Source organism: Quercus robur, chromosome 1, assembly GCF_932294415.1.
Source record: "Quercus robur chromosome 1, dhQueRobu3.1, whole genome shotgun sequence".
In the NCBI taxonomy this organism is placed as follows: Eukaryota; Viridiplantae; Streptophyta; class Magnoliopsida; order Fagales; family Fagaceae; genus Quercus; species Quercus robur.
Genome location: NC_065534.1, coordinates 11,795,326 through 11,822,150, shown reverse-complemented (window position 1 = coordinate 11,822,150; position 26,825 = coordinate 11,795,326). Strand labels below are relative to the sequence as shown.

The window sequence follows — 26,825 nt, the reverse complement described above, 5'->3', positions numbered from 1 at the left end:
AGACTTCGATGTTAGAACTTAGAAGTGTGGATCTGATACAAAGTTCATTCCTGTTTCTTTTATTGGTTTGGGACGCTTGCCCATCACTTAACCATTTAAAATATTAATTTTGAAAATATAATCATAAAGAAAAGAATGAAAGGTTTAAAGTAATAAAAGTTCAAGCTTATTCATTTTATTTTATTTGGTTCATTTTTTTTGTCGAGTAAGCATGAACATGCATGTTTACTAGCTACTTGATAAATTTATTATTTTTCTATATATAGTAAAATCATAACTTAAATGTTTTACTCCTTCACAGATCTTTGATTTTTTATTATGAAGTGACTATTTATATTATCAATAAATTACAAATAATAATTTAATATTGTTTGAAATTATTTATAAACTTATACAATTCAAATTCAAATCTATATAAATATATTTTTGGACAAGTATATGTATAAAAATATAATATTATATACAGTTAAGTTGAGCCCTCGCGAACTTGTTCACGAACAAATTATTATTTTTAAACTTGACTCGCTCAATAATCGAGCCTAAACTTGAGCTTAACTTTGACTTGCTTGCTAAATAAACAAATATAAACAAGTTTTTTCCCAAATAAAGCTCAAGTTGTTCATAAACAACTTGATTCATTTTCAAGTATATCATTGCACAAAACGCACTACAAAAATGCAACTAAACTTTTTTCCTCCTTTTTATGCATGTTATTTTGTTTTTAATTTGATCATGAAAATTGTACTGACGTAGAGTGATTTGGAATTTTGAGTGACATTAACAATGGGTTTGGATGAATAAATTGTTTTAAATCCACAAAAAATTATAAAATGTGGAACTAATTACTTCCCATTATTTAAAATCCTATAAAATATAACACAACCGCTAATGATGCACTCGTGCTCAATATGATTGATGACGATTTGATACTTCTTGTTATCGTAGGAGTGTGTACAATCTCATTATGGAGATGTTAGACTCGATGCACACTAGAGAATAAGACAATTTTCCTTGGGAAGGACAATAGATGGCGACTAAAGATGGCAAAGGTGAACCTAGCATGGGCCATGGCAATGTAAATGTGAAATCGCTGTAGATTGTTTGATTATGAGTTTGGAAAGTTGGGAGAGGATGGAGATGATTTGCAAGCTGAGTTGGATTGAAACATATCTGCTATGGTGGTTTGATAAGCTTAAGTTATTGGAGATTGGGTAGAGCATGAGACTAGATCCATTTTACTGATTTTGTTTCTGTTTTTGAAGATTGGGGGAGTTTTGGAAATAGTTCAATATGTAAAATTTGTAAAAGTATTTTAAGCTCTCAACTCATGTCTAAATTTCTTTATCGACCAAATAGATAATTTTAATTGATACAAATTTAAATTCTATTATGCACCAAACTTAGCTAAAATTCTCTATTCAAAACACACCATAAAGTGTTGACTACTCTATCCTAGTGTGGATATTTCAACTTGAGTGATAGTTTAAGTTCCTGTATGATAGGGGTACAATGGCTGGAGTTATAGTCTCCAGGAATGAATTTATTATATATATACACTTAATTTAGCTTAGAGTAAAATTTTTATTTTATATATATATATATATATATATAAAAAGATATTTGCAATCCATTCCTAATTTTTGTGATATTTTGTCTATTGGATTTTGTTAAACATGCAAGATTACTTAGATAAGTGGCTGTAACATTGCTCTTACTTTAACATTTTAAAAGATATATGACTGCCCTTTTAAGGGTTAGGTTTTTTTTTTTTTTTTTTTAGAGACTATATCATTGTTTCTGGACATCTTTTTTTGGGTAATCAGCCTATTTTATTTAACGAGCCAAGTCTTGAAAATTTTAACTTTAATCAAGAAGAAGATAGAATATTTATTAAAAAAAAAAAAACTTTGTAGCCTCCATTAAAAAGTGACATTTCATGAGTACAGGCTATCCATGTGCCCATTATCAAAAAAGAAAAAGAAAAAAAGGCTATCCATGTGCCTAATCTAAGATTCTAATTTCTAAGTACATCCTCCCTCTCTCTCTCTCTCTCTCTCTCTCTCTCACACCCACAAACAATTTATGGTCTGTGCCACTAAGTCGCACCAATAATAAATGAAGAAGAAAATTATAGGTGCTTTTTTTTTTCTTCTTTTTCAATAATGCTACGGATGCAATTTATTTTTTTATTATAATAAATTTTACAATTGTTGTAAAAAACGTCTCTAGTTTCTTCTTTTTTATTTTTAAATAAGATCTTTTAAATTTTGTAACATAATTTCATTATAAAACTCTTAATTTTTTACAATTTATTGAAAATTTAGTTGTTTGAAATTTAATGTGTCATTGTATTATAGGAGTATCTAATGATTTTTTTTCAAAATATTAATTAGCATCATTTTACTATCTATTTAAGTTATTGATAGTTTATGAGAATCTAATATACTCATTTAATGATGAATGATAATGATTCAAAAAAAGAAAATGTTAAAACTACTACAAATTTTACAATATAACTTGATAAATTGAGTAATGCTACTATGTTTAACACATTTTCATGATAATTTCACAATAAATCATAAATAGCAAGATATTACCAGTAATTAAAAAAATGATGTTAATGTTAGACGCATATTATAACCGGTAACAACTTGTCACTTAGAATTTAATATAAAATTGTTGTAAAAATTTATTAAGATCAATTGAAAAAGTGATGTTAAACAGTTAAAGCATTGAAGCTCAAAATTCCCTGAGAAATTAAAAAAAAAAAAAAAAAAATTTAGCTTGAAATTCACTCTAAATGGTTAAAAAACACCCTTTACTTATGAGGAACATAAATAAAAATGAATTAAACCTTACAAGTTACAACTGCTTGTGCTTGTTGTCAACTTACTTGGAACTTGGAAAAGTGAAAGTTGTAGCTTGTATAACTATCAGAAACCTTAAAATGTCTAAGCACTCGGGCCCTCCCCTTGTCAACATTGATTGACCCTATCTATATTGCACATGAAATCCAGATCTAGATTTAGACACATGCATTGCGAATTGTAAAGGGACAGTTGAATCACTTAAAAACCTCACAGCTACAAATTTATCACTCTAACCTAACCACTCACACTCCATAGGTGTAACTAATAACTCTACGTAGTACGTACCATTCCATTATAATCCCCAAACAAACAGCTTTAGAATTTCTCTCTCAAAAGCCAAAAAGCACATACCCAAAACAATCATGGCTGCTTCTTCTTCTTCTTCTTGTTCTCTGCTCTGCTTCCTCTCTCTACTCTCTCTCTTAACCTTAATCTCCTCCACCACCATACCAATCTCACATTTCCACAAATACCCACTTCCCCTTCCCTACCAAAACCTCAACTACTTAGCCTCATCTTCCTTAACCAGAGCCCACCACCTCAAAAATCCACAAACCACCAAAACCACAACAACCCCAATCTTCTCCCACAGCTATGGAGCCTATTCCATCTCTCTCAGCTTCGGCACTCCTTCTCAAACCCTCCCTTTCCTTCTTGACACTGGCAGCGACTTTACTTGGTTCCCTTGCACCCACCACTACCGCTGCGATAACTGCTCCTTCTCTAGCTCCACCAAAAACCCACACCAATCTCCAATACTACCATTCATTCCCAAGCTCTCCTCCTCCTCCAAGATCCTAGGCTGTCTAAACCCCAAATGCTCTTGGATTCACCGCTCTAATACTCAATGCAGTGATTGCAAACAAAGCTCCAATAACTGCACTCAGATCTGCCCTCCATATCTCATCCTCTACGGTTCAGGCTCCACAGGCGGCATTACTCTCTCCGAAACCCTCAACCTTCCTAACAATACCGTACATGACTTCCTTGTCGGTTGCTCTGTTTTCTCTTCTTTCCAACCCGCCGGTATTGTGGGATTTGGACGTGGCTTATTATCGTTGCCAAGCCAATTGGGCCTTAGTAAATTCTCTTTCTGCTTTCTCTCCCACCATTTGGACGAAACCACGGCAAACAGCTCGCTAGTTCTCGACAACAGCTCCAAAAAGAGTCAGGGATTGAGCTTAAGCTACACTGACTTTGTCAAGAATCCTAAACTCGCTGACAAACCTGCCTTCTCTGTTTACTACTACGTGGCTCTCCGTCATATCAGCGTCGGAGGGCAGCGCGTCAAGGTTCCCTACAGGTTGATAGTTGATAGATACTAAATTGTTAAATTAACTCAGGATCATTGTAACCATTAAAAACAGTAAATTTAATTATTCAACCATTATTCTTTTGATATAGGTATTTATCACCGCAACTTGATGGAAGCGGTGGGACCATCGTGGACTCCGGGACCACCTTCACGTTCATGTCACGTGAAGTGTTCGAGCTGGTAGCGGCGGAGTTTAGAAGGCAGGTGAAGAAGCAAGTGAGGGCGGTGGGAGTGGAAGCAATGACGGGGTTAAGGCCATGTTTCAACGTGTCAAAGGAGATGAAAACGGTGTCGTTTCCAGAGCTGAGGTTTCACTTCAAGGGAGGGGCGGAGATGGCATTGCCGTTGGAGAATATATTTGCAATGGCGTGGGAAGATGAGAAGCGAAGTGGCGGAGTGGTGTGCTTGACGGTGGTGACGGATGGGGTTGCCGGCGAGAGAGACTTGGTGGGTGGGCCATCCATAATATTGGGGAACTTTCAGATGCAGAATTTTCACGTGGAGTTTGATTTGAGGAATGACAGGTTTGGGTTTCGACGCCAACAGTCATGCAACTGATCCTTCAGTACTCCTCAGTGGCTAATCCATGCATGAAGATGAAGTAGTAGTATAATAGTATTAAGTACTATTAAGTTTCAGATTAATTTATTTTTAAGCTTTGATTATAAAATGAAAATAAGATGGCCGGATATGATAAGTAATTACTAATTAGAGGGTTTTTTTTTTTTTTTTTGTTTGGTGGCATTACTATATATATATATATATATATATATATAATTTGGTAATACGAATACCTCTAGATCCAGTAGATTTTTAGAATTACCAGGAACTCAGTCTTCTTCATCCCAATACTGAGCACTAGTAGCATAGGTGTGTTAAAGTTAAACGTTAAATTTTTAACTTTTAGTGAGAGAAGAAAACAACATTTGAGCCTGAATTTATTTAGGGAAAAAGATGAAAAAAGCAATAATTAAGTAAAGAAAAAATAAAATACTTCCTCCGTTTCAATTTTTTTGTCTTATTTCAAAAATCTAACTTTGTAGGAGAATATTATTTATTGTTTTGTCTACTATATAAAAATGTATAAGTTTTCAAAACTACTCTTAAATAAATTTATCAAAAATGGTTTTGAAAATAAAGTAGGGGCCTAATAGAAATATTAGTAAATTAATGGTTTTTAATTTTAGAAACATGATAATATTTTGGAACATCCCAAAATAAAATAGAGAACAAATAAATTGAGACGAAGGGAATAAAAACAATACCCTGAAATGTGAAAGAATTGTTGTGGGGCCTGAAATGTGGAACCCCGGCCCACTTCACATTAATGGCCCAAAACCCAAGCCGAGGAGCCCTACTGCCGAGGAGGTATGAGGAGAACCCCTTGATGGCCCAATAATATAGCCGAGGACAACCTCACGCTCAACGCCTCACAAAACGCCTGAAAAAAATGACAAACTCAGTACAAGAGCAATACAAGCTAGAAAGCTGCCAACACCATAACGTGGAGCCCAGCACTTGACAAACCCATATCCCATACCATGCTATCCAGTTTTTCCCAACCACTCTGACGTGAAGATTGATAGGACGAGTAACTGCCCCAAATAAGGAGAAACTGACACGTAGATGAAGAAGGGAAATCGAATACTAGTATAAAAGGGAAAAAAGGAGGAGAAAGAGTGGGGGGAGGGAAGGCGCCCCGGGAAAAGAAGGAAGAAAAATGAGGAATGGTGAGAATGTAATGCTCCTCGGACTAATTCCGAGGAGTCAAACCTTTCAAACTACATTGATGCAAGGCTCAGTTATGCAATCCGAACTCATCTTTGTATGATCGCTCACGAAATCGGGACCAGACCGAAACCCAGCGCCCAAAGGCAAGCCTTTCCAAACCCACTCTCTACAAATCATATTGTTCGGGCCCTTTACACACGAGCCCAACGTCATTCTTGGGTCGTTAAAAATCGTGTCCCTACAATTGTGTTATTCATATTTAGAATTGAAGTAAAGTACATTTTGCGTCCTTAATGGTGAGGGTGTTTCCATTTTGGCCTCTTAGGTTTTAAAATTTTTATTTTTACATTTCATGTTTGATTTTCTTTTATATTGGTCATATCGTTCATTTTTATTTGCAATATGATCGTTAAGTGCTAGATAAGTAACATTCATTAATTAATACACATTACTAAAATAACGTTAAGTGTCACAAGATTACTAATAGAAATAAACGGTAGGGTTAATACTTAATATATATATATATATATATATATATAATCAAACGGAAATTTTGAAAAGAAAATGAACAAATTGAAAATAACATCAAATTTCAAGGTTAAAAAATGTACTTTAAAACCGTATTATTTAATTGAAAATTTTGTTTATTCAACCTACACTTTTTGAATAAAGGATAATTTATAATAGGGTTCGGTTAATATGTGCCCTTAGGGCACACATTAAAATATTTATTTTTGGAAACATTTTTTCAGAAATTGAAAAAACTGTCAATATTTTTTCAATTTCCAAAAAAGTAAATTATTGTGTGTCCTTAAAACACACATCAGCAAAATCCTTTATAATATAGGTATGTATAATTATAAAGAAATGCGAAAGTGGCGGTGGCGGCGAGTAGGACACACATTAAAATATTTATTTTCGGAAACATTTTTTCTGAAATTGAAAAAATTGTCAATATTTTTTTAATTTTTTTAAAAAAAAATTATTATGTATCCTTAAAACACACATCAGCAAAATCCTTTATAATATAGGTATGTATAATTATAAAGAAAGGCCAAAGTGGCGGTAGCGGTGGCGGTGAGTAAAGGCTGACAATGAAGAATACTTTATAATGGTTTAGATGAAGTGACAATTGAGGTGCTCAAATTGTCCCCAACGTGATTCAATTTGTCTGAAAAAATAGGAAGAAAAGTCCGCTACTAGTACATTAAAACAACAGTTGTTTATTATTTAAAGAATGGGTCACTGTGGCATTAATTGATGTTGGAAAAAGTTTGACTCCGGACGTTGTGGTCCAAGTTAGACCATCATTAATTATAAAGCGATGTAAGAGCATTCTCATGGGTTTTACACATAATCAGACGAAAATGCTCTCTCACACACTGGTGTGTTCCAACCACACACATAAAAAGAAAAGAAAAAAGGGAGACATTTATTACATATTTTGCTGTACGAGTGAAATTCAAATTAGATACAATGAGATATGAATCATATGACATGCTGTTTAAAAGCTCATACCATCAGAAAACCTTCTTATAAGTTAAGGTCTATCTCAACCCCATTCAACAACATCCTAAACAACCAGTACTTACTATCCAACTATAGCTAGCATTGGTCATGTTTTTAGATTCTCAACTAAGTAGATAATCACCTACTTGAATAAATGGGCCAGATCAGGATCATCCAAGTTTACATCCAACCATCCATTCAAGCGCATGTATTCCATATAATGTTCTGGTGGCTTCACAGCAGAAGGGTTTTTTGGAGTAAAGCCATGAATTCTCTCGATGTCCCGAGCAAGCCATCTAACATATGCATGATCCAAAGGAGGCACAACTTTCAATAGTATCTCTTCCCTTTCTTGTTGCTTCACAGGTTTATTTCCCATACTAAGGCCTACCCTGAAAGATGAATAAATTAAATCAATCGACAAGAGGCATATTATATACATCAACACAACAAAACAAGAATTGAACCTTAGCTAACAATTCTTGTTAACAACTGTTTATGAGGGAGCCACCAGCATTGCATATTCATTACAACAATCCACAATATTCTCACAGACCAATGAATGAATGTAGCAACTTGTGCGGTCACATCTGATTACCCCATTAAAAACCAGTACCTTGACAAGATTCTTGGAGTCACAACTAAAAATTTTGGTTGAGAATCATGCAGTAGAGAGAGAGAGTGTGTATAGAATTGACAAGAGAGGATCCAGGACAAAGCTAAGGGTTTGAGGCAGCAGTACAGAGACAAGAAATGAGTTATGGCATTCCAAACTACTGAAATCCTTTGACTTTCTATTGGTCACTTTTCCTTTGCAATGAAGTAAATTCAGTCATTGTCACCCAAGATTTCAATTCTTAGGCATTGGAAATCTATGAAAGCAAAAAAATCTACAAAGTAAATTCTTTTTATTATTGGTAAGTTACAGTAGCACCCAATGGGTTTTGATCAACCCACAACTTCACCCTCCACCTTTTTTTATAGGTAATCAAAGATTTATTTCATAAAAAGGACATCATGTTCACAATGGTGAACACTCAGAACTTAAAACGAATACAAGTAACTCAAGAAGAGATACGAATAGAAATAAGAAATTTAGAAATGGAAATACAATGTGTAAAATCCATTCTATCCCACTGAAATAAGGTCCCAACTAATATAAGCCTCAAAAGATCTACTGATATCACAATATCTTCAAAAGTACAATTATTACGCTAACGCAAAATTAACCACGTCAAACAAGCTGGAAGCATATTCCAAATATTAGAGAAATTCACCCTCCACCTACATTGGCTACATAGTGGAAATCGCTTTCCAGGCCTACAAAATTCATAGAGGGTTGCATCAAAGTTTCAATTCCCAGAGATTTACTTTGATCATTTGTTGGATGTGAAGAAAGCAAATGAGATATAAGGCATTGACAGAATTACAGAACAACTCCTGTTAATGTCCAGCAATTGGCAACATGAGGCAAAATAACTAAGTTAATTCCAATCATCCAGCCTAAACTATAAGGGATATTTGCAATGTGCACCTTAAACTTTAAAATTTTGTAATCAATACCCTAATTCAATATTACTTTGCAATGTCCACCCAACATCTAACTTAGTGTCAAAATTAACAATTTCATGAGAGTAATTACAATGTACACCATAAACTATGAGAGCATTTGCAAAGCTAATCGTTAATTTGGACTATAATTCGGATGGTGGGTGGATATCACAAAATATTCTCAAATTTGAGTATTGATTGTAAAATTTTGAAGTTTAGGGTGCACTACTTCTATAGTTTAGAGTGGATAGATACAAATAAAAGAACTAAAAATATCACATTGACCATTCGATAACCTCAACAATATAAACAGTGTATGGCATGCATCTTAGCATTGTGTAGTCTGAAACAGGAAATTGTTGAGTTGTTGGCATATGGTACAATCTAAGCTATGAGTTCAGTGTCCCTAGGCCAACAAAACAGATCAAAGAAAATCATTCATGTGTAATGCATAAATGTTAACAATTTCTTGTTTTGATAAATGCATAAATGTTAACAATCCATCACACTTTTCCATTTTAATTTTTTATAAAAGAAAAAAATAATTGAATTTCTTAACTAGTAATGGTCACTAAGTATTGAGGGATACCTATCATGAAAAGGCAAAGAATTTCCTATTCAAATTTAATTTTCAGCAAGACACACCCTCATCATTTCATCAATAGGGGCTACTATTTATAAGAGTGACAATTTAAGATAATTTGCTTTTGAATTAGGATTTCAATCCTCCCTTTTGAAGGGCTTGAGTGAAAATTTAGGATACATTATGTCATTATATGGACAACTTTTTAACTTATGATGAAGTTTAATTCTTCACCTTTTTTTTTTTCTTTATTTATTAAATTTTCCATAGGACAACAAAGATAACAAACAGTTTTAAGCCCTAATTGTTTTTTGTTATTAAGGATTAAAATTGTTTAAGGTGTTTAATTTATTACATTAACTAAATAAAATTTTTGGTTTGTGATAATGATTTCACTGCTTTTTGGTTCGTCATCTCAGAGGAAGAGGAAGAAGAAAGTGAAATAAGCAAGTGCGGGTAGGCGTTGAACCTTACTACTAGTACTAGAACTGCAGAAGATTATCAAAGATACTAGAACTGCAGAAGAAGCACCAGCCAACAAAGCCACCCATAGGGCTAGGGGTGGCAAATGGGCAAAGTTTGGAGGGGTCATAAATGGTTCCAGTCTTCTCGAACAGGACTACAGTTACAATTAAAAAAAAAAAAAAAAAAAAATCTAGGGTGAGCACAGAAAATCTAAGGTTTGCATAGCACTAAGAAACAATATAGTTAGGTTAGATGTGGCACATCTTTACCTTTTTAAGTTGCATAGGCAGAATAGAAAGTGATGCATACTACTTGATTCATCACAAGCAAGTTAGAGTTTTGTAATATTGCTAACACTTTCATCAGTTCAAGTTCAAAAGTTCTTTCTAATCAGTTCTCAAAAAAAGTTCAAAAATTCGACACGAAATGGCATTATTAGCAAATTAGCAATTCAGAACAAAAAAGCATGAACCTTTAACAAACACTAAAATCCAACTACCAAAACAAATTCTGTAGTGAAACCAAACACACAAATATACAACAAAAAACAACATAGCCATCAAAATTAACAAAAAGAGTATATAGAAGTGGATTGAGTGAAAGTCAAGTACAATTCCAATCATAACCCATAAAACAAATCATTACCACAAATAAAAATTATGGTTTACACCAGCTATAAGAATTCAAGTAAATTGAAATGCAGATGAATAACCAATCCACACTATAAAACCAATACACAGCACCACGGATTCAATTCAAACAAAAAATAGAGACAAAAACCCATATACAATTTCAATCAGAGAACTCATCTAGATCGAAAGCCCACACCAAATTTAGAAAAGTTAAGGTGGAGGGCGAGGCTGTGGGGTTAAAACCCAACGGGTTCATGTGTAATAATAATTAAAAAATTAAAAATTTAATATGAAAGTAGAGCCAATACCTGGAAATATGCTGACAATCAATGTCAATCGTAGAGAGAGAGAGAGAGAGAGAGAGGGGTTGCGACAGTCTAGAGTAGACACTGAAAAATCAGATAATCGAATAGATTTGAGAGAAAGAGAGTACCATAGGGACACAGTTGGATAAGGTAATTTGCTTTATGGATATCCAATAGCATAGAGGACTCATAAATTTTGCACATTAGCTCCAAAAATCACTCATATCCATATATGTAAATTTGTGTAAATTTGGATTATTGTTACGCTAATTGTTAAATACATGGTTCGTAACAAAGAGAGGTGATTTAAAAGAATAATAAAAAATTGATAAAAAAATATTTTAATTAAATGTGTAGAGTAAAAAAGATAATATAATGTGTGTTTTTTTGAAAAGTAATGGGTAAAACAAAAAACAATATATATTCTTATGCTGAAATAGATATACGCGAATACTCTAACTAAATGGATAATCATTTTTATTCTAACTAAATATTGCATACGGTAAGTTATAAACGGCTTATATATATTCTAGCTGAAAACACGAAATAGAGTTTTGAAAACAAATTTTTTTTTTTTTTTAAGAAGATAATGTTTTGAAAACATGATTTTAGCTATTTTTAATTATTATCACTCTGTGCTATTTACTTTATGGGCAATATTTATTACACATTGCACACTATTACACACAACACAAGTTTTTTTTTCAAGTTCAAAAACACTTTATGTGAAACAAGGATAAGTGTAATTTGTGTGCAACATGTGTATGTCTACTTAAAAAAACTTAACTTGTTTTTTATTTATTTATGTTTTAAGGTCATATTAATAGGTGTTCTCAGGAAAATTATTAGTAAATCATATCAAAAAAAAAAAATTTAACACCACTTTGGTGAAAAATATTAAAAATTATCTAAAAACTTTTATAATTTTTTTATAAAATATTTTTAAAAATAGTTCCTATTCGGTAACATTTGCCTTTTATATTAACATTTATCTTTGTTATTATGAATGTATACCCGCGCGGCGGGTACTTCAAAAAGAAGAAGAAGAAATCTAAACAAACACCTTATGATTGTCTCAAGTCTCAAGTCTCAACTGACAATCAAATGAGATCTCAAAGCTACAACAGTCCTTCACTTCCAAATGTTCCTCACTCTAAACCACTGTCTTCCACAACTCTCACGCATACTCATACGCCATGTCTCAAACCAACAACAAAACCTCTCCACAAAACTCGTTCTCTTCCACGACCCCTTAGCACAATTGTCTTATATGGAACTATCCCAAAAGTTCTACGAGGCCATGAAAGCCTGTGCTTCCATCAAGTCCACACCCATTGCTCAAAAACTCCATGCACAGCTTATATCCACTGGCCTTGACTCTTCCGTTTTCCTTCAAAACCATCTCTTGCATTTGTACTCCAATTGCAATCTCATCGACGATGCTTGTTGGGTTTTCAACAACATTGAGTATCGTAATGTTTTTAGTTGGAACACGATGATTAGTGGGTTTGCTGATTTGGGTCGGATGAGTGAAGCAGAGAAGGTGTTTGATGAAATGCCTGAAAGAGACTCTGTTTCTTGGACTGTGATGATGTCGGGCTATTTCCGTAATGGTCAACCAGAAAAAACTTTAAATATGTTTGTTTCGATGGTACAGGATGGTAATTGTGTTAATGATCCGTTTTCTTTCACTTGTGCAATGAAGGCTGGTGGCAGTCTCGCATACATGAAGTTGGCTCTACAATTACATGGTCTTGTGGAGAAGTTTGATTTTGGAAGCAATGTGTATATGGCTATTCAGAATTCAATAATGGATATGTATATTAAGTCTGGAAAAGTGAGTTATGCTGAGAGAGTGTTTTTGAGGATCCCAAATCCAAGTTTGTTTTGTTGGAACAGTATGATCTATGGATATTCCAAATTGTATGGGGTTGGAAGGGCTTTCGACTTGTTCAACCAGATGCCTGAACGTGACTCCGTGTCTTGGAACACGATGATATCGATCTTCTCTCAACATGGCTTTGGGGTTCAGAGCCTTGGTACTTTTGTTGAGATGTGGAGTCAAGGTGTTAGACCGAATTCCATGACATATGCCAGTGTACTTAGCGCTTGCACAAGTATATATGATCTTGAATGGGGTACCCATTTGCATGCTCGGATTGTTCGAATGGAGCCGACTATTGATGTTCTAGTTGGTAGTGGTTTGGTTGATATGTATGCAAAATGTGGATGCTTAGAATTTGCTAGGCAGATCTTTGATAGCTTAACAGAACACAATGCAGTTTCTTGGACTTCTTTAATTAGTGGACTTGCACATTTTGGGTTAGAGGAAGAAGCTTTGGAACTGTTTAATCAAATGAGAGAGGCTCCTATTTCCTTGGATGAGTTTACTCTTGCAACGATTCTGGGGGTTTGTTCAGGTCAAAAGTATGTTTCAATTGGGGAGCAGCTACATGGATATACAATCAAGACTGGAATGGATTCCTCTGTTGCTATAGGAAATGCTTTAGTTACGATGTACACAAAGTGTGGAAATGTACAGGAAGCGAATCATGCATTTGAACTGATGCCAATAAGAGATATAATATCACGGACAGCAATGATCACTGCATTTTCTAAGATTGGTGATATTGAAAAAGCTCGACAATGTTTTGATCAAATGCCAGAGCAGAATGTCATAACTTGGAATTCAATGTTAGGCACATATACTCAACATGGTTTTTGGGAAGAAGGTCTCAAATTGTATACTTTGATGCAAAGGCAAGGAGTTAAGCCTGATTGGGTCACTTTTGCAACTTCAATTAGTGCCTGTGCTGATCTAGCAATACTAAAACTTGGTATCCAAATTGTATCTCAAGCTGAAAAATTAGGGTTTGGTTCTAATGTTTCAGTTGCAAATAGTGTTGTTACTATGTATTCAAGGTGTGGACGAATTGAAGAAGCACAAAAAGTCTTTGATTTGATACACGAGAAAAATGTGATTTCTTGGAATGCGATAATGGCGGGATATGCTCAAAATGGTCAAGGTAGGAAAGTTATAGAGATTTTTGAGAATATGTTGGAGATGAAATGCTCACCTGATCATATAAGCTATGTATCTGTTCTATCAGGTTGTAGCCATGCAGGGCTTGTAACAGAAGGGAAGCAATACTTTTATTCCATGACTGAGGATTTTGGTATCTCTCCAACATCTGAACATTTTTCTTGTATGGTGGATCTGCTTGGTCGGGCTGGGTTACTTGAGGAGGCCAAGAATTTGATTGATGGAATGCCTTTTAAGCCAAATGCTGCTATTTGGGGGGCTCTCCTTGGCGCTTGTCGGACCCATTGTGAATCTAAATTAGCAGAAGTTGCAGTGAGGAATTTACTTGAGTTTGATGTGGAAGAATCTGGAAGTTACATCCTTCTAGCAAATATATATTTAGATTCTGGCAAGTTAGAAAGTGTTGCAGATGTGAGAAAACTGATGAGAGAGAAAGGAATACGAAAGAATCCTGGTTGTAGCTGGATAGAGGTAGAAAACAGGGTACATGTATTCACTGTAGATGAGACTAATCACCCACAAATCAAGGATATTTACAGAAAGTTGGAGGAGATGATGAAGAAGATAGAAGATACAGGAAACTACAAAAATGCAATTAGGTCACTTCGTGGACAAGGCTACCACAGTGAGAAACTTGCAGTGGCATTTGGTTTGATTAATTTGCCTACTTGGATGCCTATCCATGTAATGAAGAATCTTCGAGTATGCAATGATTGTCACCTGACAATAAAGCTGATTTCCCTTGTTACCTCAAGGGAACTTATAGTGCGTGATGGATACCGATTTCATCATTTCAAGAATGGATTTTGCTCTTGTGGAGATTACTGGTAATCTGAAGGTATCGATTTTGCTCTTGTGAAACCTACTGGTAATGTACTAATTTATTTTATTTAGAGGAACCAGTACATTAATTTTTCCCCCTCTCAATTGTGTCCGTGTGCCACTATATTTTTGTTATTTCAATTGAAGAGGGAAAAGAAAGTGAATAGAATAGATAAGTCTTGCAGAACTTATACCAAAAAAAAGAGAAAAAGATAAGTCTTGCAGCTTGGTCAGAACCCAAGATGCAAGTGACAAGTTTTCAAGCCCTCAAGCCTTCCTCTTCATACTCTTTTTGTTTTTGATGGGGACATCAGTGAGAGATTGCTCTCTAGGCTAGGAAGACAAGGCTGGTAAAGATGTAAGTAAACCCTCAAGGAAAGCAGTCTTCTTTGTGTTAGATTTCCTTGTGATGTTTTTGGTTTGTTTATCCTGTATTTTCTGTTTCATGATTGAGGTACTTCATAAGAAAGCCCTGGAAGAGGATCCTGAGTTTATGATTATATGAAAGGGAAGCTCTTCATCCTTGATCACAAGATCATGAAGAGAGAAAGGTATCTTCATCTTTTTCTATTTTATATGTACCTAAAAGAAGCATATGAATTGATTCCTGAGTGAACTTAAGCACAAAATTTGGCTTATCAATCAAGTGGTTGATCTTAAAGCCATTGCTTCAATTAGAACTCTGAAGTTACTGATCAAGAGCGTAATGATTACAACTACAAATATATTGATGGTTTCTGACAAACATTAAATTTGCAAGCAAATGATCATAGTCGATGTTAATTTGATATATATGGGTTCTAGATCAATTGTACTTTACAAAATTAAAAACGATAGGTTGTCTGAGTTCTAATTGTGCAATGTGATTTCATGATTGATTACTTCATAGTGTAAGCAATACTTGAAGCTTTGGGCCATCAAATCATGATGTAGTATTAAATGGTTGTCATGTTTTCTGTGGATTCATGAAATGCTAAGTCTAAACAAGCATGGCAGTAATGAAAGTCATGTAAAATACAAGAATAATAAATTTTTCTTGAGACTTTAAGTCTACCTGCAAGTTCCTACCTGTCGAGCAGCTTTTTCTCCTTCTCCAATCATTTTTTCTTCTCTTTTTCTTCGTATTCCAGCAAAACAATAATTTTTTGATGCTTTTCTTCTTCAGATTTCAGCAAGAGTAGAACTTTCCCATCTCTTTAATGCCAGAGTTTCTCTCTTTGACAGAAGTATATGCTGAAGAGATTTCTGCAGAGTTTCAGTAATCTCTTTATTTATTTATTTATAAGTAGAGTTTTGGTAATCTCTTCCTTACAAAACTCTCTTTGACAGCAGAATATGCTAGAGAAAGATTTCATTGGAGTTTGGTACTCCTTGCACAGCAGGCCGATTTGATTTGATTTTTTTTAAATGACTCCAGTTTCTTAGGGAGTAGCTTTTTCAATTTAAAAATCTTTGTATAGCAGATTGGCAACTTTGCTGGTTGTCTCCAGTTCTGATAATCTCGAAGTAACTGGGGTGTCTTAGAAATATCTTTTTCTAACATGGTGCAAGTATATCAAACTGCATACCTTAAAAATATTAATACCTGTTTGAGAATTTTATTTTTAAAATTTTGTTCTTATAGAATTAATACCGTTTCTTATTCTTTATATTTATAATAGTTTTATATATTGAGCCTAATTTCTAAATCAAATATATGCCTGGTTTCTTGTTTTGAAGGTTACATCAGAGTAACTTGAGTATTCTTTTCCTTCAACCTTGGAAATAAAAATGCTGCTTCAGGTGTATGAGAGGCTGATCTGAGGACTAGGCTGATTTATTAAATCCAGAGCAGCATAAAGCGGCTGCTGATGTTAAGCATTAAGTGACTGCTGATGCTTCATATAGCGGAGTGTATGTATGCACACATACTAATTCAGTTAATTATCAATTTTTAATGGATTGTATCTAGTTCTTAAGAAGTACTTTGTCTGGATTTGTTCCAACTATTCTAGGTTTGATTTCCTTGATACAGGTTGTGACCTATCAGATGAATATGATTTCTTATTCTATTACACTATCTTCTATTTCCGATAATGCAACCAAACAAATTTAGAAGAAGACTAGAAAGGGCTTATCTTATTTTAATTTTCATTTAATAATCTGAATGTGTCCAGTGCTAGAAGTTTATGTATTTTCATGTTTAAGAGAACTTGAAGATTTGCACTTGGGAGAGAATGAAGTTTTCACATATCAAGTCTCCATTGAACTAATAAGTGAGTTTTAAAAGAGCACATTATGGCTATGATTCCATGTCAATGATGACATAATAAATATCAGCACTATTGTAAGAGATGCCAAGGGTGAAACAATTGGAATTTTTGTATGAGCTCAGGGGTTTATTTGCATTTTTTGTATTACTTCCATTAATCTTTATGGTGCTAATTGCACATACCTGCAACAAAAATTAATCAAGCATACTAACACATTTGTAACTGATAGTGATAGTCACTGAAGAATATGAGCCAATTTTCTAACCAATTGGAATTTAATATCTTTATTCAATAATTTGGCCTTCAAGCCTAAGCCATAAGCCACATTAAAGAATCCTAAATGAAGGTAGGTTGATCATGCATATAACAGTCATCTTAGGGGCAAGACAATTCCTAACGTAAGATTAGTTGAATTGTAGCAATCTTACCCATGTGAAAGCCAAAAAAGGCAAATAAACTTGAAATCAATAAGAGTAAAATTTGAAAACAATGAGAAGAAAAAAGAGTAAATGTTACAAAAGCACCAGGTTAGTACATGTAATTGATGATGCTGGCCTTGTCATTGAATAGCATTATTGCACAGACACAAAGAAAAAGAAGTTTGGTAATTGCCAGAAGTTTGGGATGTAACTACCAACGATTGCTACTTTCGGTAACATTTTGGCCTCTGCCACGTACTTGCATGTTATTAGGATTGGGCGTATAATCTGTAGAGCCCTGTCTCCCCCTCTGTTGGTCATTACTAGGAGTAGCACCGGCATTTATCTTCTGATGCCAGGCATTGTTTCTGTCATTTGTTGAATCTGTCCTAGACTGCCAGAAATTGTTGTTGTTCAGCAACTGAGTCCTTCCATATGGCCTGAACCCTTCGTTGGACCCTGAATTTTTCAAATCCTTGTCCGTGAAGCCTTCTTTTTTACTAATATCAATACCCACTGGCTTCCATTTCTGATTCAAAGCACAAGTACCATTGTAATTGGATGACCTGTTGTTTAAGTTACTACTTGAGCTAACAGGATGACTGTAACCCTTTTCAGCATTCCAACTTGATCTGGTACTATTCTGTTCGACAAAAGAAGAGCTAGGTAACACAATTCTTTCACCATCTTTGAGCTGAATTCTCCCAATGGTGCTCTCAATATGTTTACTAATATTGGAACTATCATTTTGTTTCCCTCTACCAGCGCCCCATCCATGATCAGCTTGTTTATGTACCACCTCAGTAGATGAGTCTGGCATAAATCTCCTGCAATAGCCTTCTTGAGTGCCATTATCTGCTTTTCTACACCCTTGGTGCTGCTGCGGTCTGTAATTCTCATCCTACTCACCAAATATAGGGGAAAAAATAGAAAGGGCGCAATAAAGAGAAAGCAAGAAATGAGATATCATACCTTGAGGGGGGTTTGTTACCCTGGTATTCATGCCAGAGTTCTGTTTCCAAAATATCATCTTCAGTAATAGTCTGTACCCATAAGAATATGGTTTTATAATAAATTCCTAGTCGCTTCCTTTTCCATGTTGATATAGTCAATAATAATAAATGGAAATGTGTATTAAACTAAAATTTAGTTTATCATTTAACTTAATTAAAAGGTTTTGATTTGGAACTATGCGGAAAGAGAAAAGAATTACTAAAACTTTATTGGGAGGTAAGAATAGCAAATGCTAACTACTGCCTCTTTCAACAGATATCATAAATAGAATTTTATGCGCGGGAAAATTTGGGTTGAAGTCAATACAAAGCTCCTTATTTTGAAACCGAAATACCTTCTCTGGAATGATTACACCATCAAGTAAACGAGGAAAATGTGCATTACCATCAGGCATCTCAAAAGATACACATCTGCAAGATAAATTCAAGTAATATCAGAGGAAGCCAACAGAAAAAGAATTAAGACTGAAAAAAAAAGTGCTATAAACTTTATTGCCTTACAAAACACAGTTCTCTTCAATGTTGCAATGGACTTCTCCCTGATCCCTTTCAGTATCCTGATTAAGGTGACGTATAGAACCACTGATACCATCACTGACAGGTAAAAAGAGAACATGTAAAAGATCTGCGGGGAGTACATTTGTGAACAAGAATATAATCCAAGCTAAATAAAACAGTATCTATCTTGACCGATTTATCACATATTTGCAATTCTTCTACCCAGGGTAATTACTATAGTAGCTGTATTAGATTTGCAACTCTACAGTCCAAGCTCAAGAAAATAGCAACCTAGCACAAGAATTCACCAACCTCAAACTGGTATCTATCTTGACCGATTCATTTTGCATTGGAGTGAGAGACAAAACTTGAGATGCCAACTTGCATGTGCTACTCACATATAACCGGTCAGCACTGTTTCTGTTCCTCATTGCTTCAACCTCCTATACAACATCAAGTTTGAAAATAATAAAAACATAATTGTCAATAGTTCCAAAATTCCCTTTTATTCAAGAGCCTATAATACAGTCTCATACTGATAGATCCTTCTCTAGATCTTTCGTTTCATCTAGAAGGCGTCCTTCCTCTATAAAAGGAAGCTTGCAGATTCCCTGCAATGAGAAAAAAGAAAAAGATAAGAACATAGCACATAACACTACTTCACTATTGAATATGTAAAACGAAGTACCTGCAGAGTTGATGTGCCCTTTTAGGACACATTATTGAATGAAATCATAAAATTTGAGGACAATAGGCAAGTGAAAAAGATAAGAAACATAAGCAAACAAACCTGCCACATAAATCGCTTTCCATCCGTATCGACGTCAAAATCTAAGAATAAAACAAAGAAAAAGGTTAACTTTAATATAAAATTCATTGGAACTAACCAACTCAAAAAAAGAGACTACCTGTAGGATAAAAATCAATGATGTTAGACTCTTCATTTGTCATAAGAGCGTGATAAACTTTAGGAAGTGCATGAGCACTACATAGGAGCACATTTGGTTAATTGTTTAACTATGCACCAAAAAAAAAAAAAAAAAATCTAAAATGAAGAAGAAACAGGAAATTGGAGTTACCTCGGTGGAGGTAGGACAGACAATAATTGATCAAATGGTTTGAAAGGGTAACCCTTTTTAAACTTTACTCTAACTTGAGCAAGGCCCTTCAAATCTGAAGCAGAGGGTCCATAGTGGTACGGATAAAACCTGTAGCATAATTCAGTTAAGATCATTGATTAGTAAATTTCCTTACATCATTAAGTACCATTGTTAATGGGGCACTTCATCTCATAGAATTGTCTTACCATGTCCATGATGGGACTCCTGAAAAATAATATAGTAGAACCCACAATAGTCCTTCAGTGTAGTTCTTAACCTTCAAGTATCAAGAAAGAAGTAAAAAATTTAGGAGTATATTAATTCATTCCAATAGAAGAGGATGATAGGAAGGAGTAAGTAAGGTCTTATTGAATTGGTTAATTTGAAGACCACAAAACTGAAAATTGAGGAGCTTTAGTCAAACATCAACTGATTTGAGCTTCATTCACTCTGCTTAAATCACCATTGCATGACACTTAATAAATTCAAGATGTAGCAAGTGTTGTAATTTCAGAAGAAACAAGAAAAAATTTACTATGGCTGATTCTTACTATCTCTTTCCTAAGGTTTTCAATTTCCCCAGAGCTTTCTGCAGAAAATTTCTCTTTGTAGTATCTGTCTTTCCAACCAGAGTCCCCCAATCTCACCTGTGCATGTGGAATGAATAAGAATAAACCCATCAAGCATCTAGAAAAACAGACATGCATGTGCCTTCTAAAGAGAACTTGAAGAACAAGCAACAAGTATCACTAAAAGTGATTATTACTTTGTCAGTCCCCAGACCGCCATTCTTAAATAAGTCAAACTTTTTGCGAAGGTTGGATTTCAACTTTTCTTTCAACTCTTTCGTATTTTTGATAACCTGCAACATCAGAAAAGAAAGAAAGAAACTAATCAAGACAGAGAAAGGTTATATAAAATCACAATAAATAATAACCAGAGATATTTTTTTCTTTCTCTTGGTATATAAATAAATGGAATATCTATTTATATAAAGAAGATATTTTAGTTTCTCTTAACCAACAACAGATTACAAATTTTATCATGCCAGTCTTAATTAAGAAATTGCAATTATTGAATTTAAAAGTGAAAGAAAAAATACAACCAATTCCTTAAGTGGTATTTTAAATATACCTCTGTATTCATAATAATGGAATTTTTATCTTTTGTGAAAAAAGATGACTTACCTCAAAAGATGATACATTTTGTACTGTCACGGTTGCTGAACCTATGAAACTTGATGCTTCTTCATGATCATTATCCCTAGGATGAAACTCCAGATTGCCACATTCATTATCTTCTTGCTAGAGAGGCATTCAGTTTAGCAAATTTTCCATTAGCTTTGAGCAGAATGCACAGTGCTATTCAAAATTAATTAAAAAAGTTTACTCACATCATCTAAATAATAGCAAAGCCGTTTAAGTTTGCGATTACGCAATTCCAATCTTTTCTTGAAGATTTTATCTTCATATGAGCCAACCAAAAGAATGAACTTCTCAACCCTGGATAATTTTATATAACCTGCTCTTTTATCTTCAGCAGGTTTTTAGTACAAGGAAATGTGAAAATAAATTAAACTCTACACAACAAGTATTGGAAAGAAACTACAATAAGAGAGTGTGTGTATTACCCGGCTCATGTCAACAAGATAGCCACCAAAGTTCTTGAACTCTTTCATGTAAACATAAATCAACAAATCTATGGCACCCTGAAAAAGGATGGTACAAATAAGTTATCTTTAATTCTAAAATTTTACCTATAAAAATCATTTATTGATTCATTATATGAATATAACAAGTAGGGGTGCATGTATCACTTGATCAGACCTTATTCACGTTTATTTTTTCTGCCTGAATTCCTTACTCATGAATTGCATCAATGTGTAATGACATTGAAAAATATTTTCATATTAATTTGATCTATTTGAAACAGCTATTTCAACAAACTCCAATAATAAATTTTTTTGAGAATGTAGAAATACAAATACAGAGATAAATATATTTCAACTCATTCTGTAATGGCACATAAATGGTCACGGGATATTATTTTATATAAATAAAAATCTCAAGAGATAAAATGTCATTCATCAACACAGAAAGGTGCTTCAAATATTTCTTTAATCCTCGATTGAGGATTAATTACCCTAAAATTGACACTTGTTGATTTAGAAAAGGCAAATACTTCCTGATTAACTAATCTATTTGTTTTCAATCAAAAGGCAGAAGTTCATGCATCTGATAGGGTGTTTGGCAATGAAAATTGAAAAAGGCAACACAACCTCATGAAGTTCTAAAGTAGGCATGTGGGGTAGGAAATCATTTCCTGCGAAAAAGCATATGAAGACAAAGTCATCAACAATCCGCTCAAGGTCAAACTTGAAATTCTCAGGAGGATCAGTTATTTTTATGTCTAGCTCCAAATATTCCCTTAAAATCCATACATGTAGAAACTGCAAATGTGACAGAAACAAAAGTGTAAGTGGATGGAATATCAAAGCTTTTGACTCAAGTAACTGAGGTCAAAGGAAATCATGATACCCCATAAGGCTTCTTGGCCAAAGATGCACTTTTCTTGACCACGTTAGAAGAATTAAACAATCCTCCTCCAATTTTCTCTAAGCCGGACTCGAATTTGAGGCTTGTTTCTGAAGCTGATTCACCAACTGGTTGCTGTGCTTGTAGCACATCCTATATTAATGATATCAACAAATGAAAATTAAGAATACATGTAAATGTAAAGATCCCACAAACATAATCCTTTGACTCAAAACTTTTTAGAGAAATTAAAAAAAAAAAAAAAAAAAAAAATCAATTGTTACAACAAGTAGGGAGGTGGGATTTAAATCAATTGACAAGGTTCTTGGTATATTCTTAAAATGAATGGTAAGCAGCATTCTTGGTTGTCTGTAATTAATCTGTCATTTTGCCCCAGCCCAATACAAGTTATCTGTTATCCTACTTCAAGTTTAGGTACTTACAAAATACATCAATAACATTTTATGCATTTTATTATCTCACAGTAGTAGAGGGTGACAAAAGGGGAGCAGAGTGAAGGGGATCAGGGTGGTTTAATTAATCACTTTGTTTGGATATTTCTAAATGAAGCGGGGAAAGGTCGCGGGACGAGATACCCCTCCAAACATCAAAACATCCATTAAGAGGCAAGCATACTAGGCCTTTGCTCCAAATTGTAACATCTCAATAGTCACCCTATGACTTATCATTAGAGGAATTATATCTAAAATGTAAAGTGTCTGTGACAACTAGTCAAATTCACCTCTCTCAAAATGGAAAAATGAACTTCATGTGTTGCTAAAGCGAGCATTATCAGATCAGCATCCTGCATGCCAATATCAAATGACAATATCATTCATTTAAACATAAAATTAACTGATGAATGGTAAATAGGTTCAAGGAGATGAAGGAGACATTATATATAAAATTGGGATTAAAGTTATATCCAAGTGTAACTCTATTTTTTTAAAACAATATCAAGTGTTAGTGTAACTCTATGTTAACATTATACCATTAGAAAACTATTTATATGATTAGTATATTAAAATTTTCACTGTTGGATTTACATAACATGAACAGCATATTTCATGCTAATCATCCATAAACTCTTATTTTATGTAAAAATTTAAATATTTTAGAAATGAGATAGCTATGATTTCTAATCAACTTAAAAAATTTTCAAGCATAGAGGATAACAAAAAAAAGAAAAAAGAAAATAAGCAATTTAATGGTAGATTTGTCAAAATACACATTCAATAAAAATTTATTAAATTGTATGACATTACAAAAAGTTTTATAAGGTGAAACCTCAATCCAACCCGTATGATTGCACATATATATACATGTGACAATACAAAACAAAGAAACTAGCAAAGTTCTCATACCAGACCATACAGGCAGTGCCTGGTATTTGGATCATAACCACTAACATTCCGCTGATAGCGTATAAAAGACATAACTTTGTGTTCTCCCTCACCAGGAACATTGGAATCAGAGAGGATAACCTATTTGAACAAATATGAATCAAATAAAGAAGTAAAGGATAAGTAGGCATAGGTTGCATGAAGGAACTCCAAAACAAAATGCCCTTGAGTGTAACAAATGCTGTTCTCTAATATGATTTAGTATTCAAAAATAATATGGACAAAACCTTGATGTTTCTCCATCCTGGATCATTGTTTATACGTGAACTAATATAGCTTCCAAGGGCCTTTGACAATTTGTACATAAATTCTGTTCCTGGAGTGATAATATTAGAATCTGAAACTTCAGATTCACGTTTTGGAAGAACCGGTTTTCCTTCCCTTTCAAATTGTCTTCTCAGCTTTTCTTCCTCGGCTGCCTGTATATATATTGTAGCCAACATGAAGATAAAAGAACATGGTGTATCAAATAGAAAAGCACAACTCTAGACACAAATTCAAAAGAAGGAAAACCTACAGCGATTTCATTGTCCTTAGCAGTCCGAAAACGTCTGCATCGTTGTTGATTCATTTTAGCCCGTGGAGCAACTCCATCTACATATGTATACATTGAAAATTTGTGTATGTCAAAGGCTACACTCATACTCTAAAATGCATTGTGTTTGTCAAACGCTGAAATGAAAATGCATTAGTAACACAATAGTTAACTAATTATTGTCAATTAGTTTAAGTCAGGAACATGTTGAAGTTGAAGGAAAATCAATCTCACCGATGGCCATATAAAGTAACTTTCTTGGTCTTACAATGCTGAAAAGGCGATCAATGTATTCAAAGATATTATTGAAGACTTCTTCAAAGGTTTCCGGTGGGCTAGGCTGATATGTACATAACAAGGAATAAAAAAACATAAATAGACTATAGATGTAAATACACTGTTATCAACGATGAAGTACAATGCAAAATAAGCTGAAGATGAACCAACATGATCATCGGGGTGGAAGCATGGGTGGATAATCCCATTCATATCAAGGTAGAGATTATCAAACTCAATGCCATTTGGGTTTGGCAAGGTGGTATCTATTTTCTCTGAGTCTTGTTCTTGTCTCTCTTCAATGGCTTTAACCACAACATTCGGGTACTTATTTATCAACCATCGATAAAACGACGGCACACCCATCTCTCAGTCCTCTCTCACTTTAGCTGAAATGGTTCTCTCTGGATAACTCTTGGGCTCTGACTACAAGAGCATAACAGAATGGCTGACCTATGTTACATGGACGTATATATAGAAGGGCCATGAAAAAACAATAAAGAAGAAAATCCAAGCATCAGATAGTGGCTACGATATACGAAGAGGCAGCCAAAATTCTCAGCTAGCTATGTAGCTATTCATTATTGATGTACCAGTGCTTTTGATTAATTTGTCGGACATTTATTCGTGAAGGGCCCCAAATGTACTAGAGATCTGTAAGTTCGAATAAAGAACATGAAGAATTTTGGCCAGATATTAAAGAAAAATTGCACGATATTTTCATATTCCTTTAACGTAAATTATAAGTGACAAATTGTTAATACTATTATTTTTGCTTTCTTTCTTTTGCTACAATACCAAAAATTACCAATGACTCCAAAGTAAAGACACCGGTTGGAACAGTTCATGACTTTTTTTTTTTTTTGAGCAAAAGTTCATGACTTCTTGTCTCCCGCAATTTATCTGTCCCTTCTGTTTCTTTTACTTTGCGTTTTTTTTTTTTTTTTAATTTTTGCTGAGAAGTTCTTTTACTCTGCGTTAGATTCGATATTTGAAAATTGAAATAAAGTTCTATCCCTTCCTTTTGAAGCAAGTGGTAGTACTAGTAAATGATATATTACAACTGTCCTTGCCTTTTGCTTTTGATTATTCAGAATTTTTATTGAAACCAAAACACATTTGTACAACAGCAGTCAAGATCAAGCCACTCTCTTTACAACAAATCCTATATGCAAAAACAGAATAGAGAAGACATCTGGGCCGTTTGGTAGGAGAGTTTGAATAATGTTGTTTTGAGTGTTTTTGATATATGTGTGGGTGAAAAATCCTATATGCAAAAACAGAATAGAAAAGACATCTGGGCCCGTTTGGTAGGAGAGTTTGAATAATATTGTTTGAATGTTTTTGATATATGTGTGGGTGAAAAAGTGTATTGAAATGTGTGTAAAGTTGTTTAAAATGTAAAAAAGTGGGTTAGAACTTGCTCCGAGCTAATGATTCTGAATTCTGATCTTCCTCTATCAGTTATATTGGCCCAAAACATTGTGTGGGCTTAGGGCCCATTAAACTAGTCTCTTTAGGTTAGCAATCCTAGTCCAAGTATTCCTAGGCCTAAGCCCTCTGCGCCAAATAATTTACTGAAGGATTCTACTCCTTGTTCCCAAATAAATAAATAAATAAAAAACCTCAAAATTGCACAAAAAGTCTCAAAAATTATAGGATGATAATTAATTTTATTAAAAGAGAAACTAAAAGTGGGTCTCTTATTTCTAAGAGTGTCCTTAAAATATTGGATTAATAGGAATCCAACCCAATTGAAACTTTTAAGATGTTTCATCAAAATCCTCTAAAAAAAAGTTGTTTCATCAAAAGAAAATTTTTATGAATGCGTTTGATATAAGCAGATTAACTATGATCAATAGTTAAAGAGATTTTAATAAAACCTAAATACATAACTTTTTCATCAACAAAAAAAATCCCTAAATACATAAAAATAATTAATAATTTTGCATCTTAAAAAGTAGTAAGA

The 26,825-nt window shown here is 33.9% G+C and overlaps 4 protein-coding genes across 7 annotated transcripts; 2 read left to right on the top strand and 2 right to left on the bottom strand.

Moving 5' to 3' along the window:
* Positions 1–3,104: 3,104 nt before the first annotated feature.
* Positions 3,105–4,896, top strand: LOC126720955 (probable aspartyl protease At4g16563). Its single transcript, XM_050423900.1, has 2 exons — positions 3,105–4,173; positions 4,275–4,896. Exons 1-2 carry the CDS (start codon positions 3,233–3,235, stop codon positions 4,741–4,743), a joined length of 1,410 nt encoding a protein of 469 aa, XP_050279857.1. The 5' UTR covers positions 3,105–3,232; the 3' UTR covers positions 4,744–4,896.
* A 2,431-nt stretch (positions 4,897–7,327) lies between these two features.
* LOC126720943 (uncharacterized) lies at positions 7,328–11,206 on the bottom strand. Of its 2 annotated transcripts, none has more exons than XM_050423891.1 (2): positions 10,965–11,206; positions 7,328–7,812 (listed from the first exon to the last, which is right to left on the bottom strand). In XM_050423891.1, exon 2 carries the CDS (start codon positions 7,802–7,804, stop codon positions 7,568–7,570), a length of 237 nt encoding a protein of 78 aa, XP_050279848.1. In that variant the 5' UTR covers positions 7,805–7,812; positions 10,965–11,206; the 3' UTR covers positions 7,328–7,567. The 2 variants fall into 2 exon arrangements, with proteins under 2 accessions (XP_050279848.1, XP_050279838.1); XM_050423881.1 differs by having other exon boundaries at positions 7,328–7,817; positions 10,965–11,189.
* A 781-nt stretch (positions 11,207–11,987) lies between these two features.
* On the top strand, positions 11,988–16,882 carry LOC126720929 (pentatricopeptide repeat-containing protein At2g13600-like). 3 transcript variants are annotated; one of them, XM_050423859.1, is made up of 3 exons: positions 11,988–15,184; positions 15,281–15,377; positions 16,546–16,882. In XM_050423859.1, the coding sequence occupies exon 1, from the start codon at positions 12,103–12,105 to the stop codon at positions 14,833–14,835; it is 2,733 nt and encodes a 910-aa protein (XP_050279816.1). In that variant the 5' UTR covers positions 11,988–12,102; the 3' UTR covers positions 14,836–15,184; positions 15,281–15,377; positions 16,546–16,882. The 3 variants fall into 3 exon arrangements, with proteins under 3 accessions (XP_050279816.1, XP_050279825.1, XP_050279814.1); XM_050423868.1 differs by adding an exon at positions 15,992–16,084 and having other exon boundaries at positions 11,988–15,377; XM_050423857.1 differs by having other exon boundaries at positions 11,988–15,377.
* A 633-nt stretch (positions 16,883–17,515) lies between these two features.
* LOC126720927 (5'-3' exoribonuclease 3-like) lies at positions 17,516–25,448 on the bottom strand. Its single transcript, XM_050423843.1, has 23 exons — positions 25,028–25,448; positions 24,815–24,920; positions 24,563–24,639; positions 24,273–24,464; positions 24,007–24,126; positions 23,385–23,447; positions 22,646–22,795; positions 22,387–22,557; positions 21,739–21,816; positions 21,502–21,651; positions 21,296–21,412; positions 20,875–20,970; positions 20,660–20,755; positions 20,315–20,385; positions 20,088–20,216; positions 19,917–19,993; positions 19,799–19,839; positions 19,545–19,619; positions 19,321–19,451; positions 19,012–19,104; positions 18,846–18,921; positions 18,470–18,540; positions 17,516–18,384 (listed from the first exon to the last, which is right to left on the bottom strand). Exons 1-23 carry the CDS (start codon positions 25,220–25,222, stop codon positions 17,709–17,711), a joined length of 3,051 nt encoding a protein of 1,016 aa, XP_050279800.1. The 5' UTR covers positions 25,223–25,448; the 3' UTR covers positions 17,516–17,708.
* Positions 25,449–26,825: the final 1,377 nt, after the last annotated feature.

What these genes read in the sequence shown, in the direction of transcription:
- LOC126720955 (XM_050423900.1), top strand. Translation starts at nt 3,233, where the DNA reads ATGGCTGCTTCTTCTTCTTCTTCTTGTTCTCTGCTCTGCTTCCTCTCT. An exon ending in CGCGTCAAGGTTCCCTACAG is followed by an intron (nt 4,174 to 4,274) that starts GTTGATAGTTGA and finishes CTTTTGATATAG; the next exon opens with GTATTTATCACCGCAACTTG.
- LOC126720927 (XM_050423843.1), bottom strand. Translation starts at nt 25,222, where the DNA reads ATGGGTGTGCCGTCGTTTTATCGATGGTTGATAAATAAGTACCCGAAT. An exon ending in CTAAGGACAATGAAATCGCT is followed by an intron (nt 24,465 to 24,562) that starts GTAGGTTTTCCT and finishes ATATATATACAG; the next exon opens with GCAGCCGAGGAAGAAAAGCT. An exon ending in GAAAGCGATTTATGTGGCAG is followed by an intron (nt 19,620 to 19,798) that starts GTTTGTTTGCTT and finishes TTCTCATTGCAG; the next exon opens with GGAATCTGCAAGCTTCCTTT.
- LOC126720929 (XM_050423859.1), top strand. Translation starts at nt 12,103, where the DNA reads ATGTTCCTCACTCTAAACCACTGTCTTCCACAACTCTCACGCATACTC.
- LOC126720943 (XM_050423891.1), bottom strand. Translation starts at nt 7,804, where the DNA reads ATGGGAAATAAACCTGTGAAGCAACAAGAAAGGGAAGAGATACTATTG.